The sequence below is a fragment of the Pristis pectinata genome, chromosome 39 (assembly GCF_009764475.1).
Source record: "Pristis pectinata isolate sPriPec2 chromosome 39, sPriPec2.1.pri, whole genome shotgun sequence".
Taxonomy (NCBI): domain Eukaryota; kingdom Metazoa; phylum Chordata; class Chondrichthyes; order Rhinopristiformes; family Pristidae; genus Pristis; species Pristis pectinata.
Genome location: NC_067442.1, coordinates 6009432 through 6027057, shown reverse-complemented (window position 1 = coordinate 6027057; position 17626 = coordinate 6009432). Strand labels below are relative to the sequence as shown.

General features: G+C 43.4%; 1 protein-coding gene and 1 pseudogene across 1 annotated transcript in view; both read left to right on the top strand.

The window, feature by feature from the left end:
- Positions 1 to 8286, top strand: part of LOC127587185 (deleted in malignant brain tumors 1 protein-like) — a 143103-nt pseudogene extending 134817 nt beyond the window's left edge.
- A 2311-nt stretch (positions 8287 to 10597) lies between these two features.
- Positions 10598 to 17626, top strand: part of LOC127587225 (deleted in malignant brain tumors 1 protein-like) — a 114610-nt gene continuing 107581 nt past the window's right edge. Inside the window, exon 1 of the mRNA XM_052045455.1 lies at positions 10598 to 10613. Coding sequence (XP_051901415.1) covers positions 10599 to 10613 — 15 coding nt within the window. The 5' untranslated portion in view covers position 10598. The remainder of the gene's footprint in view (positions 10614 to 17626) is intronic.

Here is a 17626-nt window from a genome sequence, read left to right as displayed (position 1 = left end):
TACGTTTGCATCTACTTAGTAAAAAGCTTTGAACGGTAGTATAGGTAACATTTGTATGAAAGGTGCTATTTTTTAATTTTTAATATCATTTTTATGTTATTATTTTAGGTTTATAAATTCTCTCCGTTTCAATTATTTTGCCAAAAGATTGATGTCTTGATATCTCTGTGCATATTCCATAGAACCATAGAACACTACAGCACAGAAAACAGGCCATTCTGCCCTTCTAGTCTGTGCCGAAACATTACTCTGCTAGTCCCATTTACCTGCCCCAAGCCCATACCCCATCAGACCTCTGTCGTCGATGTTTCTATCCAATATACTCTTAAAAGTTAAGAGCGATCCCGCATTTACCACATCAAATGGCAGCCCACTCCACACTCCCACCACTCTTTGCATGAAGAAGTTCCCTCTAATGCTCCCCTTAAATCTTTCCCCTTTCACGCTAAAGCCATGTCCTCTCGTACTTATCTCTCCTAATCTAGGTGGAAAGAGCCTACTTGCATTAACTCTGTCTATGCCCCTCATCATTTTGTAAACCTCTATCATATCTCCCCTCATTCTTCTCCGCTCCAAGTAATAAAGTCCTAACATGCTCAGTCTTTCCCTGTACCTCAACTCCTGCTGAAGACCCGGCAACATTCTTGTAAATCTCCTCTGCACTCTTTCAATCTTACTGACATCCTTCCTGTACTTCGGGGACCAGAACTGCACACAATATACTAAATTTGGTCTCACCAATGACTTATACAACCTGACGAAACATACCAACTCGTATACTCAATACTTTGATTTATAAATGCCGGGATGCCAAAAGCCTTTTTTTACGACCCTATCTACTTGTGACTCTACTTTCAGGAAATTATGTATCTGAACTCCCAGATCCCTTTGTTCCTCCGCACTCCTCAGTGCCCTACCATTTACTGTGTACGTCCTCCCTTGATTTGTCCTTCCAAAATGCAACGCCTCACACTTGTCTGCATTAAATTCCATCTGCCATTTTGTGGACCATTTTTCCATTTGGTACAGATCCCTCTGCAAGCTTTTAAAGCCTTCCTGGTTCTCCACTACATCTCCAATCTTAGTGTCATCTGCAAATTTACTAATCCAATTTACCACATTATCTTCTGGATCATTAATATATAAAACAAACAGCAATGGCCCCAACACAGATCCCTGAGGCACACCACTAGTCACAGGCCTCCAGTCTGAGAAACAACCATCCAAAACCACTGTCTGCCTTCTCCCACTCAGCCAATTTCTAATCCAATTTACAACCTTTCCATGGATACCCATGCACCCATGGATATCCATGCGATAATTAAATATTCCAAATAAATGTTAACACCAGAGGTATTGCTTTTATCTGTGAGTGAACGTACACTTCCGTTTCGACATCAATTCAATGTCTTTCAGGAACGTATCACTTAGGTTTCTTGAACGCACAATTGTGGGCTACAATTTAGCAAAAAAGGGAAATGAGAAGAGATCGCGCGAAATATATGTACACAGCTAAAGATGAAGGACCAGGTGTCCAGAGATGAACAACGATCATTGCAACAAGATATTACACCTACTGCAGCTCAGCATCTCCTTCCATATCCTGGCATACAATTCCACTGTAGATGCAAAACGTCCGCAGATTGTAAATCCTGCGCAGTTAGACTGCCCTCAGAACACACTCGACAAAAGATGCATTTCACTGTGTATTTCCATGTACATGTGACTAATGAAGATGTCTTTGGTGATACACTTCCAATGTTAGTGGTTGGATTACACATTTCACTGAGATGTCGTGGGCAGCAACAAAGAAAGGGACTGAAATCCGAATTGGAGAATCAGAAACGAGCCTCCCGATCTGAACGCCGGAAACTGCGAATGCAGGAGGCGAGAGTTGGCTGTGTTAGATTGGGAAACTTACATGTTGGATTGATGGTGATTATGCAGAAATAATCGGAAACGAATGCATTAATTTATTACAACAGGTATTAGTGTTCCTGTCGAGCAGGAAAGAAAATACACCAGGAAACTTTTCCACAGCGACCTGCCAAGGAAATTAAGTAACATTTGACCCAATTTGGAAATATCCATAGTTACTAGAAAAGCAGGCGTGAAGATTGGCAGCATTTTGGAATCCACCAAAGGAGGACAATAGGATTGATGGAGGATGGATTAGCAGTGGGAACCGGCAAGTAGTAGAAAACTGACTATGAAAGCGTTTAGGAACGTCTGATGAGTTCAATAAAAGAATTCAGCTAAGACAACTGAAGGTTCACCGCGGAGTAAATATAATTCGGAACAAAGACATGACAGTCCAAGTATATGTATACTTTGGTTCTGTCTCCGCAGAAGATGACGCCAGTACGCTCCTAGATATCGAGGGGGACCAATGTTGCAGAGAGCAGAAGAATCTAAAGGAAATCGCCATCAATAATGACATAATGGGCGAGAAACTAATGGAGCTAATGGCTGGCAAATTCCCAGGACGTAATAATCTACATGCCAGAACTTATTGTTGTGGAACATTTGAGGCCCACTTCGAAAGGTCTTCAGATTTGAGGGTAGCAAATGTAATCTTAGTATTGCAGAAAAGAGAGGCAGCGTAAACATGTCATTACCGAGCAGTAAACCTGAGTTATTCGTGAGGAACTCGCTTCTTGGCAAGCATTATCGGGTTTGGACAATGTCAAGATGAGTTTGTGAAAGGGAAATCCCCGTTCACAGCTCTACTGGAGATCTTTGAGGATGGAACTAGCAAAAGAAAGGTGAAACAGTAAACGTGACGTATTTGGTCTCAGACCTTTGATTTTTTTGAGGTTCAGTAACATTCGCTTCTTGTTCCTTCTTGCCTTAAATATGGTAATCAACACACCAATATGCAACTGATGTCACCTGTGGGCCGCGGCCTACCTGTGGGTCCCGAGTTAATCCTTTCCTTGTCCATACTGTAAATTTTAATGGGATGTGTCCCTTTTCTGCACGTATTGACATAGAACATGTTCATTTTATTCTTATATTGATCCGTTCTTCTTCTCTTTAGGAAATAAGTCAACGTTCCAGATTGCAGAATATTCGATGGAAGCAACAACCAGAGCTGCAACATTGCTTTCAATCAAATCTTCTACACTCCTCTACAATTATGGTAAGTGCAACACTTGTACCTACAACTCCTCCCCCTCCATCCAGTTATGGACCTGAACAGCTATTCTCGGGTCTGTCCAAGATTCCCGTGGACCTTTTGCAAACTGGTTTACTGCAGTCGGCGCTTTCGGTGTGACTTTGTCTGCATCTGTGAGACCAAGTCTAGAGGAGGCGCCCGTAGAGCGGAACACCTGCTCTCCATCCGCAGTGGCCATCCTGACCTCCCAGTTGAATGACAAATCAACGCCCCTTTCCAATTCCACATCAAACTGTCTATCCTCAACATTATCCGCTGCCGCAGTCTGACCAAATGCAAATCAGAAGAACATATCCACCTGAGTAGTCTTACTCCAATGTTATTAATATTTTACTTTCCAATCTCTTTTAATCCGCATTATATGAGCTCTATTCACTATTCGTCTCATGTACACCGCTTCCGTTGCACGACTCCATTCCCGTCACCCGGTTTCCTGCCCCAATCTACCCCGTTCCATCAGTCTATCACACGCACTATACCCACTGACCTCCTATACTTCTTCCCCAGCTGTTTCCATCTGTCCATCATCCCTTCTTATCCAGTTCCACTTAAAGAACTTCCCTACTGATCAAATCTCCATCTGACCCTTCATCTCTCTCTTTATCTCCTTATCGGTCTCCACATATCACCGTCAAGCCGCTGTCTCCCAACTCCACCCATCTCCATCCCCCACATGCCTATCAGCTAAGTTATGAATAGATTCCATTTCTTTCCACTCCCTGCCTCTCTCTTCCCACTCGCCTCCTCCTGCTGGCTATCTCCGCTCTACACTCTTGTACTTAATGCAGTATCTTGCCTGGAAACGTAGAACGTCGTTTGCTGCCACTGATGTTGCCTGATGTGCTGATTTCATCCAGCAGTGTGTTTTTGAACATGGGCTATTATCTTTATGATGGACCATGGGTGTAATTGTGCATCAGTCGCTGTTAGGAATGCAAGGTGTATGTTGGCAAGGATCTGAGTCCAGGAGCAACAACGTCTTTCTGCGGTTCTACAACCTCCAGGTGAGATTGAAACTTCAGCCCTATCGAATTCTTGGTCTTCTTCTCTGAGAAAGGATCACGCAATTGTCCGTAATGACGAATCAATGAGGCCAACTTTCACCAAAATTTCAAAGTATCGGAGGGGATCTCGTAGAAACCAATAACATTAACAAGTTCAGACAGACTAGAGACAAGGCGAATATTCCCGAGGTCTAGGGGAGGGGAGGGATGGGGTGAGCAAACCAAAAACAGTGGTTACATTCTTGGAATACAGAGGAAGCCATTTGGAACTGAGATCAGAAGTAATTTCTTCAGCGAAGCGCTGTTGAACCTGTGGCATTTTTCAACAATGGTTAAAGAGGAGGTAGGTATATCTGTTGGTGCGAAAGGCATCGAGGGATACATGGAGAATGCTGCAACAGGGCCACCTAGAGAGTAAGGGTAATTCCGACGGGTCGAATGGCCACTCCCGAAATTATTTGTATATTCACGAGACATTGCCTCCTATTCCAAGCTTCTGATTTTTTTTTGGTTTCAGGCGCATAAGTTGTAAGTTGCATTGCACAGATAATTTATCATTTCCGTGAAATAGCTGGAGTATTGTGCACAGTATTGGTTACTTTGTTATGGGAGATAAGTCATTATATGGTAAGAGTGCAAATAAGATTTACCAGAATGTCGCCATGACTCGAGGCCTTGAGATAGACGGAGAGGTTGGGCAGGCGACAGCTTTACTCCTTGGAACGTTGGAGAGTCAGCGTGACCTTATGAACGGGGTGAACGGGATGATTGCAACAAGGAATAGCAGGTGGGGCCGCGCACTCACTCCACTGTATCCTGGCTTATAATTCTATAAAACATGCAAAACATCGGCAGGTTGCAATTCATGCGGAGTAAGAAATGGGCGTGGAATTATGGAATTGGAATTTGTATTATGGATTTTGATTTTGATCTCCAGGGGCAACTATAAGTTACTTAAATAGATTTACAGTGGAAATGAGAGGTTAAACGTAAGATAACAGAGGAGCATTGTTAACGGTTGGATCACACCATTCATAGAGATGCCTCGGGCAGAAACAAGCATTGGAGCTGACGGTCAAGATGTTTTTCTCGAAAATCAGGGTAAATCTTTGCTTGCTCTCTCATTTCAGAAGTTGATATAAGGCTAGATGATGGCAGCGATCGTTGTTCGGGAAGAGTGTAGGTGAAATACAATGTACAGTGGGGGATGGTTTGCGACGACGGTTGGGATATGGAAGACTCCAAGGTTGTTTGCAAACAGCTTGGTTGCGGATCTCCCGCAGCAGCACTCTCCAGAGCAAAGTTCGGGCAGGGGAGCGGGAACATTTGGATGGACGATGTTTCGTGTAAAGGAACTGAAGCGTCTCTGTCGAACTGCTTCATCGAAGGATGGGGGATTAACAACTGTGGTCACCAAGAAGATGCAGGAGTGATCTGCTCGGAAGGCAAGTACATAATTTTCAATTGACCAGGATTTTCGTTCAGGTTTTGTATTTGGTATTAACAGAGCACGTTTACGACACTTTAGTTAAGTGCTTTGAACAGTAGTATAGGTAACGTTGGTAGAAAATGTGTTATCTTTTAAATTTTCAATGTTATTTTTGTATTATTATTATGTTCGATGAGGAAATTGTCTCCACTTCAATTATTCTGCCATAAAACTGATATCTTGATATCTTTGTGCATATTCCATGGGAGAATTAAATATTCCAAATAAATGTTAACACCAGAGGGAATTGCTTTATCTGCGAGTGAAAGTACACTTCGGTTTCGAAATCAATTCAATGGGTTTCGGAAAGGTATCACTTAGGATTCTTGAACGCGCAATTGTGGGCAGCTGCTACAATTTAGAAAAAAAGCGAAATGAGAAGAAATTGTGCGAAATCTATGTGCATCGCTAAAGGTGAAGGAACGTTGTCCAGACATGAACAACTATCATTTCAACAAGATATTACACCTACTGCAGCGCAGCATCTCCTTCTATGTCCTGGCATATAATTCCACAGTAGATTCAAATCTTGCCGAATAAAACGGGGCGAGGAATTGTGTATTGGGGATTTGTTCTCTGGCAGAGAGTCTACGGTCAGCCGTGACCGTCTGTTAATTAAAAGCAACGGTAGTATTGAAAGCAGGGGTTAACCTGGTAGGTATGATAGTGTAGCTGTTAGCCTGACACTGTACGGCTCCAGTACACGGGTTCAATTCCTGCCGCTGTCTGAAAGGAGTTTGTATCTTCTGTCCTTGACTGCGAGGGTTTCCTCGGGGTGATCCGGCTTCCTCCCACATTGGAAAGACGTACGGGTTTGGAAGATGTGGGCATGCTATGTCGGCTCTGGAAGCTTGGCGACACTTGGAGCTGCCCCCAGAACACCATCGGCAAAAGATGTAATTCACTGTGTATTTCGATGTACATGTGACTAATAAAGACATCTTAGGTGATACATTTCCACTGTTAGCGGTTGGATTACACATTTCATTGAGAAGTCGTGATCAGGAACAAAGAAAGGGACTGAATTTCGAGTTTTTTTCTGGAAAATTAAATGTAGTCGTGCTGTTACAAGTGCAGTCATATTACAACATGTCTTATGCGTACAATTATCATCTCAGTTGATTTCAGTCCAAAACAATTGCTTTGTCAAAACAAGTTTGCAACAGTAAACTGGCGGTGAAATTTCTGCCCTGTGTACGTTTTCATATGGTGAATGCGTCTACGAACTTACTAGAGAACAGGCTACTCTGGCGTGGTAACTTAGAAAGAGAAGTAAACCATTAAAAATCTTACTGCCGTCCTTTAGTAAGAGGCGACAAGTGTGATGAAATCCTTGTTCAAGATGTAGAGTGAGATTGTAAATTGCAGAATCAGAAAAGAGTGTCCTGATCTGAACGCCGGAAATTGCGAAGGCAGGAGGCGAGAGTTGGCTGTGTTAGATTGGGAAAATTAATTGATGATTATGCAGAAATAATCGGGACCGAATGCATTAATTTATTACAACAGGTATTAGTGTTCCTGTCGAGCAGGAAAAAAATACAACAGGAAACTGTTCCACAGCTACCTGCCAAGGAAATTAAGTAACATTTGATCCAATTTGGAAATATCCACAGTTACTAGAAAAGCAGCAGGCGTGAAGATTGGCAGCATTTTGGAATCCACCAAAGGAGGACAATAGGATTGATGGAGGATGGATTAGCAGTGGGAACCGGCAAATAGTAGAAAACTGACTATGAAAGCGTTTAGGAACATGTGATGAGTTCAATAAAAGAATTCAGCTAAGACAATTGAAGGTTCACCGCAGAGTAAATATAATTCGGAACAAAGACATGACAGACCAAGTATATGTATACTTCGTTTCTGTCTCTGCAGAGGATGACGCCAGTACGCTCCTATATATCGAGGGGAACCAATGTTGCAGAGAGCAGAAGAATCTAAAGGAAATCGCCATCATTAAAGACATAATGGGCGAGAAACTAATGGAGCTAATGGCAGGCAAATTCCCAGGACTTAATAATCAACATGCCAGAATTTATTGTTGTGGAACATTTGAGGCCCACTTCGAAAGGTCTTCAGATATGAGGGTAGCAAATGTAATCTTAGTATTGTAGAAAAGAGAGGCAGCGTAAATATGGCATTACGGAGCAGTAAACCTGAGTCAGTCGTCAGGAACTTGCTTCTTGGGAAGCGTTATCGGGTTTGGACAAAGTCAAGATGAGTTTGTGAAAGGGAAATCCCCGTTCACAGATCTACTGGAGATCTTTGAGGATGGAACTAGCAAAATAAAGGTGAAAGTAAACGTGACGTAATTGGACTCAGTCTTATGATATTTTTAGAGGTTCTGTGATATTCGCTCCTTGTTCCTTCTTGCCTTAAATATGGTAATCAACACACCAATATGATACTGATGTCACCTGTGGGCCGCGGCCTACCTGTGGGTCCCGAGTTAATCCTTTCCTTGTCCATACAGCAAATTTTAATGGGAAGTTTCCCTTTTCTGCACGTATTGACATAGAACATGTTCATTTTATTCTTATATTGATCCGTTCTTCTTCTCTTTAGGAAATATGTCAACTTCCAGACTGCAGAGTATTCGATGGAAGCAAGAACCGTAGCTGAAACATTGCTTTAATCAAATCTTCTACACTTCCCTACAATTATGATAAGTTCAACGCTTGTCCCTACATCTCCTCCCTCTCCATCCAGTTATGGACCTGAACAACCCTCTCGGGTCTGTCCAAGATTCCCGTGGACCTCCTCCAAACTGGTTTAAAACAGTCGGCGCTTTCGGTGTGATCTTGTCTGCATCGGTGAGACCAAGCCTAGATGAGGCGACAGAATTGCGGAACACCTGCTTCCATCCGCACTGGCCATTCTGACCTCCCGGTTGAATGACAATTCAACTCCCCTTTTCATTTCCACGCCAAACTGTCTATCCTAAGCCTTCTCCGCTGCCGGAGTCTGATCAAATGCAAACCACAAGAACATATCCTGCTGGATGGGCTAACTCCAATGGTATTACCATTTAACTTTCCAATCTCATTTAATCAGCATTAAAAGCGCTCCATTCTCTCTTCTTCTCACGCACACCGCCTATCTTACACGATTCCTTTCCCGTCATCCAGTTTCCTGTTCCAACCTACCCGGTTCCATCAGTCTATCACACGCACTATACCCACTGAGCTCCTATCCTTCTTCCCCAACTTGTTTCCATCTGTCCATCATCCCTTCTTATCCGGTTCCACTTACCAACTTCCCTGCTGATCAGATCTCCATTGCCCCTTCATCTCTCTCTTTATCTCCTTATCTGTCTCTACATATCACCTTCAACCACTGTCTTCCAACTCTATCCATCTCCTCCCCCACATGATTCCACATGCTCATTCTCTATCTTCTGAATTGATTCCAACTCTTTCCACTCTCTGCCTCTCTCTTCCCACTCACTTCCTTCTGCTGTCTATCTCTCCTCTACATTCTTGTTCTTAATGCAGTATCTTTACCGGAAACGAAGCCCATCCGGTTGCCCCACTGATGCTGCTTGATGTGCGGATTTCATCCAGCAGTTTGTTTTTGAACATGAGTTATTATCTATATGATGATCTTGGGTGTCCTTGTGCACCGGTCGCTGTTAGGAATGCAAGGTGTATGTTGCACTTCGTTGAGAGAGGGTCTGAGTACAGGAGCAAGAACGTATTTCTGCAGTTGTACAACATCCTGGTGAGATGGAAACTTCAGTCCTGTCAATTCTTCTCGGAGAGAGGACCCGGCCATGGACCGAGAGGACGAATCGACGAGGCCTACTTTCACCAAATGTTCAAAGTATCAGAGTGGACCTCGTAGAAACCTGAAACATTAACACGTTCGGACAGACTAGATACAAGGAGAATGATCCCGCGGTCTAGGGAGGGGAGGGATGGGGTGAGCTGAACTACAAACAGTGGTTACGTTCTTGGAATACAGAGGAAGCCATTTGGAACGGAGATCAGGAGTAATTTCTTCACTGAGGCGCTGGGGAATCTGTGGCATTTTTCAACAATGGTTAAAGAGGAGGTTGATATATCTGTTGGTGCGGAAGTCATCGAAAGAGGATGGTGCAACATGGCCATCACGAAAGTTAGGGTTATTCCAAAGGGTCGAATGGACATTTCTAAAACTATTTGTGTATTCATGAGACATTGCCTCCATTTGCAAGCTTCTAATTTTTTTGTTACATTCACATATGTTTGAAGTTGCATCGCACAGATACTTTATCCGTTCAGCGAAATAGCTGGAGTATTGTGTACAGTATTGGTTACTTTGTTATCGAAAATAAGTCATTAATATGAAAAGAGTGCAAATAAGATTTACCAGAATGTTGCCATGATTCGAGGCCTTGAGATGGACGGAGAGGTTGGGCAGGCGAGAACTTTACTCCTCGGAACGTAGGTGGGTCAGCGTAACCTTATGAACGCAGTGAACGAGATCATTGCAACAAGAAATAGCACGTGGCCCAGAGAACTCACTCCACTGTATCCTGCCTTATAACTCTGTAAAACATGCAAAACATGGTTAGGTTGAAATTCATGCAGAGTATAAAATAGGCGTGGAATTGTGGATTTCGAATTTGTTCTTTGGATTTTGATTTCGATCTTCCGGCGCAACAATGACTTACTGAAATAGAGTTACAGTGGAAATGAGAGCTTAAACGTCAGATAACAGAGGTACATTGTTGACTGTTGGATACCCCATTCATAGAGTTGCCTCAGTCAGAAACAAGGAATAGAACTGACGGTCAAGACATTTTTCTCTAAAATCATGGTAAATCTTTGCTTGTTCTCTCATTTCAGAAGGTGATATAAGGCTAGCTGATGGCAGCGATCGTTGTTCGGGAAGAGTGGAGGTGAAATACAATGGACAGTGGGGGACGGTTTGCGATAACGTCTGGGATATGGAAGACTCCAAGGTTGTTTGCACACAGCTTGGTTGCGGATCTCCCGCAGCAGCAATCTCCGGAGCAAAGTTCGGGCAGGGGAACGGGAACATTTGGATGGACAATGTTTCCTGTAAAGGAACTGAATCGTCCCTGTCCATCTGCTTCTTCGCAGGATGGGGGATTAACAACTGCGGTCACCAAGAAGATGCAGGAGTGATCTGCTCGGAAGGCAAGTACATAATTTTCAATTGACCAGGATTTTCGTTGAAGTTTTGTATTTGGTATAAACAGGGTACATTTACATCAGTTTAGTTAAATGCTTTGAACTGTAGTATAGGTAACATTTGTAGCAAATGTGCTATTTTTTAAATTTTTAATGTTACTTTTGTATTATTATGTTAGGTTTATACATTCGCTCCGTTTCAATTATTCTGCCATAAAATTGATATCTTTGTGGATATTTCATGGGAGAATTAAATATTTGAAGTAAATGTTAACAACAGAGGTATCGGAACAACCATAGAACCATAGAACAATCCAGCACAATACTGGCCCTTCAGCCCACCATGTTGTGCCGACCTTCAAACCATTCCTAATACTATCTCACCCCTTCCTCCCATATATACCTCCATCTTAAATTCATCCATGTGCTTATCTAACAATCTCTTGGACTTACCCAACGTATCAACCTCCACCACCACCCCCGGCAGCGTACTCCATGCACCAACCACTCTCTGGGTTAAAAACCTCCCTCTGACGTCTCCCTTGAACTTCCCACCCATTACCTTAAAGCCATGCCCTCTTGTATTGAGCATTGGTGCCCTGGGAAAGAGGCGCTGGCTCTCCACTATATCTATTCCTCTTAATATTTTGTATACCTCTTATCATGTCTCCCCTCACCTTCTTTCTCTCCAATGAATAAAACCCTTTCTCCTTTAGGGTTTCCTCATAATCCATGCACTCTAATCCATGCAGCATCCTGGTAAATCTCCTCTGTACCCTTTCCAACGCCTCCACATCCTTCCTTTCATGAGGCGACCAGAACTGGACACAGTACTCCAAGTGTGGTCTAACCAGAGTTTTGTAAAGCTGCATCATTACTTCTCTGCTCTTAAACTCGACGCACGACTTATGAAAGCTAACATACCATAAGCTTTCATAACTACCCTATCGACTTGCAGTGATATGTGGATATGAACCCCCAGACTCCAAAGGGATCTGGGTGTTCAGGTACATAATGCCCTGCAAGTGGCGTCACAGGTAGACAAGATTGTAAAAAATGCTTTTGGCATCCTGGTATTCATAAATCAAATATTGAGTATAAGAGTTGGGATGTTATGGTGAGGTTGTATAGGTCACTGGTGAGGCCAAATTTGGAGTATTGTGTGCAATTCTGGTCACCTAACTATAGGAAAGATGTCAGCAAGATTGAAAGAGTGCAGAGGAGATTTACTAAAATGTTGCCGGGTCTTCAGGAGTTGAGTTACAGGAAAGATTGAACAGGTTAGGTCTTTATTCCTTGGAGCGAAGAAGAATGAGGGGAGATTTGATAGAGGTTTACAAAATTATGAGGGGCACAGACAGAGTTAATACGAGTGAGCTCTTTCCACCTAGATTAGGAGAGATAAGTACGAGAGGACATTGCTTTAGGGTGAAAGGGGAAAGGTTTAGGGGAACATTAGGGGGAACTTCTTCACTCAGAGAGTGGTGGGAGTGTGGAACGGGCTGCCATCTGATGTAGTAAATGCGGGCTCACTCTTAAGCTCTAAGAATAAATTGGATAGATACATGGTTACGAGAGGTCTGGAGGGTTATGGACTGGGTGCTGGTAAGTGGGACCAGCGGAATAACGTTTCGGCACAGACTAGAAGGGTCGAATTGCCAGTTTTTCTGTGCTGTAGTGTTCTGTGGTTCTATGGTTCTATCCCTCTGCTCTTCTACACTGCCTAGAATCTTGCCTTGTATTCCGCCTTGGAGTTTGTCCTTCCAAAGTGTACCACCTCACATTTCACCGGATTTAACTATATCTGCCACTTGTCAGCCCAACTCTGTATCCTATCAATATCCCTCTGTAAACTTCGACAACCCTCCACACTATCCAGGGAATCACCGATCTTTGTGTCATCTGCAAACTTGATGACCCACCCTTCCACCCCCTCATCCAAGTCATTAATAAATATAACAAGAAGTAGAGGCTCCAGAACCGACCCTGAGAGACACCACTAGTCACAGCCCTCCAATCTGAATGCACTCCCTCCACCACAACCCTCTGCTTTCTATAGGCAAGCCAATTCTGAATCCACACGCCAAGCCTCCCTGGATCCCTTGGCCTCTGACCTTCTGAAGAAGCCTACATTGGGGAACCTTGTCAAACGCCTTACTAAAATCCATGTAGACCACATCTACTGCACTACCTTCATCAATCTTCCTGGTCACCTCCTCAACGAACCCTATCAGGTTTGTGAGGCAAGATCTTCTCTTCACAAATCCATGCTGGCTGACCCTAATCAGTCCATGATTCTCTAAATGCTCATAGATCCCGTCTCTAAGAATCCTTTCCAACAGCTTGCTCACCGCAGACGTTCACTTGTCTGTAATCCCGTGGACAATCCCTACTATCTTTTTTGAACAAGGGGACAACATTCGCCACCCTACAATCATTCGGTACCATCCCCTGGTCAACGAGGACTAAATGATACAAGCCAACGTTTCAGCAATCTCTTCCCTCGCCTCACGAAGCAGCCTGGGGAATACTCCGTCAGACCCGGGTACTTATCTGTTCTAATATTTTCTAACAGATCCAACACATCCTCTCTCTTGATATCTACATACTCTAGAATATTACCCTTACTAACACTGTCCTTAGCGTCATCAAGACCTCTCTCCTTGGTGAATACTGAAGAGAAATATTCATTGAAAATCTCACCCACTTCCACAGCTTCCAGGCGCATCTTCCCACTGTCTTTAATCGGACCTACCTTAACACTAGCCATCCTTCTGCTTTTCACGTACCAGTAAAAAGCCTTGGCAAGCTCCTTAACCCTACTCGCCAAAGCCTTTTCATGTCCCCTTCTCGCTCTCCTCAGTCCCTTCTTAAGTTCCTTCCTTACTTCTCTATATTCCTCTCGATTCCTGTCTGATCCTTGCCTCTTACACCTTACGTATGCTGCCTTCTTCTTCCTAACTAATTGTTCCACATCCCTTGTCACCCATGGTTCCTTCACCCTGCCATTCTGTCTCTGCCTCACCGGGACAAATTTATCCATAACATTCTGCAGGAGACCCCTGAACATCGACCACTTCTCTTCAGTACATTTCCCCTCAAAAATGTCACCCCAATTTACAATCTCAAGTTCTCGCCTTGTAGCCCCATAATTCGCCTTTCCCCAATTAAATATCTTCCCATCCTCTTTGCTCCCATCCCTGCCATGACTAGAAGGTTATGGAGCAGTGGTCACTGTCCCCCAAGTACTCAACTACCGATAGATCTGTCACCTGACCCGGTCCATTAGTTAAAACGAGATCAAATATGGCATTCCCTCTAGTCGGCCTGTCAACATACTGTGACAGGAATCTGTTCTGGACACATTTAACAAACCCCTCCCCGTCTAAACATTTGGCACTAAGCAGGTGCCAATCAATATTTGAAAAGTTGAAGTCTCCCACTATAATAACCATGTTATTTTCGCATCTTTCCAACATCTGCCTCCCAATCTGCTCCTCAGTATCGCTACTGCTACCAGGGGGCCTATAGAATACTCCCAGTAGAGTAACTGTCCCTTTCTTGTTCCTAACATCCACCCATATTGACTCTAGAGAGGATCCTTCTACATTATCCACCCTTTCTGCCACTGTAACAGTGTCCCTGACCAGTATCGCCACCCTCCTCCTCTTCTTGCCCCTCCTCTTCTTCCCCCTCCCTGTCCCTTTTAAAACACTGAAAACCAGGAATATTCAATATCCATTCCTGCCCTAATGTCTCTGTGATAGCCACAATATCGTAGTCCCATATATTTATCCAAGGTCTCAGTTCATCTCCCTTATTCCTGATGCTTCTTGAATTTACGTAAATGCACTTTAGCCCATCCACCTTACTACTTTTATACCCTGTACTCTGCTTCTCCTTCGTCAAAGCTTCTCTACCTGTTAGATCTGACTTTTCCCCATCCCCTTCTTCCTCTGACCTACTCCTCCGGTTCTCATCCCCCTCGCAAACTAGTTTAAACCCGCCTGAACCACCCTAGCAATGCTTGCTGCAAGGTTTTTCGGATCATCCCAATAATCCAAAAATCTAAAATTCTCCCTCCTGCAGCAACTTCTCAGCCACGCATTTATTTGCCATCTCCTCCTATTCCTACCTTCATAATCACGTGGCACTGGCAGCAATCCCGAGATTGCTACCCTTGAGGTCCTGAACTTCAACATTCTGCCTCGCTCCCAAAACTCACTTTTCAGGACCTCATCCTCCTTCCTACCTATGTCGTTAGTACCAACATGAACCACGACTTCTGGCTGTTCTCCCTCTTGCTCAAGAATCCTGTGGACCAGATCAGAGACATCCCCGATCATGGAAATGGGAGGCAACATACCATCCGGGATTGATTCTCACTGCCACAGAACCTACTATCTGTTTCTCTGACTATCGAGACCCCTATCACTACTGCCTTCCTCTTCTCCTTCCTTCTCTTCTGAGCAGTTATCTGTGAGTGAAAATACACTTCCTTTTCGATATCAATTCAATGGCTTTCAGAAGCGAATTACACAGGTTTCTTGAACGCGAAATTGTAGGCAGCTGCTACAATTTAGAAAAGAAAGGATAATGAGAAGAAATCGTGCGAAAGCTATGTGCATAGCTAAAGATGAAGAACCAGGTGTCCAGAGATGAACAACGACCAATGCAACAAGATATTACACCTACTACAGCACAGAAACTCTTTATATATCCTGGGATATTATTCCGCAGTAGATACAAAACGTCCGCAGATTGTAAATCTTGCGGAGTAAAACGGGGTGAGGTATCGTGTAATGGGGATCTGTTCTCCGGCAGAGAGAATACGATCAGGCGTGACTGCCTGTTAATTAAAAGCAACGGTAGTATTGAAAACAAGGATTAACCTGGCAGGCACGGGAATGTAGCGGTTAGCGTGAGCTTTACAGCGCCAGCGACCCGGGTTCAATTCCAACCGCTGTCTATACGGAGTTTGTTTGTTCTCGCCTTGACTGCGCGGGTTCCCTCCGGTTACTCCGGTTTCCTCCCACATTACAAAGACGTCCGGTTTTGGAATGTGTCGGCATGCTATGTTGGCGCTGGAAGCGCGTCGACACTTGCGGGTTGCCCCCAGAACACTCACAAGCAAAGGATGGATTTAAAGGTGTGTTTCGATGTAAGTGTGACTAATTAAGATATTATAGGTGATAAGCTTCCCCTGTTAGCGTTTGGATTACACCGTTGACTGAGATGTCTTGGTCAGGATCAAAGAAAGGAACAGAAATTCGAGATTCTTGGCTTTCAAATTAAATGTAGTCGTGCTGTGCCAAGAGTAGTTACATTACGGACATTTCTCTTGCGTACAATTATCATCTCAATTGATAAGTCAAAACAAGTTGCAATAGTATTGTGGCGGTGGAATTCCTGGTGTGTGTACGTTTTTATATGGTGAATACGCCAAGGAACTTCCAAGAGAACAGGTTACTCTGGAGTGGTAACGTAGAGAGATGTCAAACATGAACAATCTTACTGTCGTCCTTGAGGAAGTGGCGACAAATGTGTTGGAATCATTGTTCAGGATGTAGAGTGAGATTGTAAATTGCAGATTCAGAAACGAGCGTCCCGATCAGAAGGCAGGAAACTGCGAATGCAGGAGGCGGGAGTTGGTTCTGTTAGATTGGGAATCTTACATGATGGATTGATAGTGATTATGCAGGAGATAATCGGGAAAGAATACATAAATGTATTATAAAAGATATTAGTTTTCCAGTCGGGCAGGAAAAAAAAAAGCCAGAAAACTGTTCTCGGTGACCTGCCAAGGAAATTCGGTAACATTTGATCCAATTTCGAAATATCTATAGGTACTAGAAAAGCAGCAGTCGTGAAGATTGGCTGCATTTGGGAATGCACCAAAGGAGGACAATACGATTGATGAAGAGTGGGAGGATAGAGTATCAGAGGAAACAGGCAAGTAGTAGAAATAATGACTATGAAAGCCTTTAGGAATATGTTATGAGTTTTAGAAAAGAATTTAGCTAAGTCAAAAGTAGGTTCACCGCGGGGAAATATAATTCGGAACAAAGACATGACAGACCAAGTATATGTATACTTTGGTTCTGTGTCTGTAGAGGATGACGCTAGTAAGCTCCAAGATATCGAGGTTAACCAGTGTCGCAGAGAGCAGAAGAATCTAAAGGAAATCACCATCCATAATGACATAATGGGCGAGAACCTAATGGAGCTAATGGCTGGCAAATATCCAGCACTTAATAATCTACATGCCAGAATTTATTGTTGCGAAACATTTGTGGTCCGCTTCTAAAGGTCTACAGATTGGAGGGTAACAAATGTAACAGTATTTGAGAAAAGAGAGGTAGCTTAAACATGGCATTACCGACAAGTGAACCTGAGCCAGTCGTGAGGAAAATTATTCTTGGCAAGCGTTATCGGGTATGGACAATGTCAAGATGAGGTTGTGGAAGGGAAATCCTGTGCAGCAGATCTAATGTAGATTTCCGAGGATGGAACTCGCAAAGCAAAAGTGAATCAGTAAACGTGACGTATTTGAACTGCTGACTTTTGATACTTTTGAGGTTCAGTAATATTCGCTCCTTGTTCCTTCTTGCCTTACATGTGGTAATCCACACACCAATATGCAACTGATGTCTCCTGTAGCCCGCGGGCCACCTGTGGGTACCGAGTTAATCCTCTCCTTGTCCATAAAGCAAATTTTATTGGGTTGTGTCCCTTTTCTGTATGTATTGACATAGAACATGTTCTTTTTATTCTTATATTGATCCGTTTTTCTTCTCTTTAGGGAATATATCAACTTTCC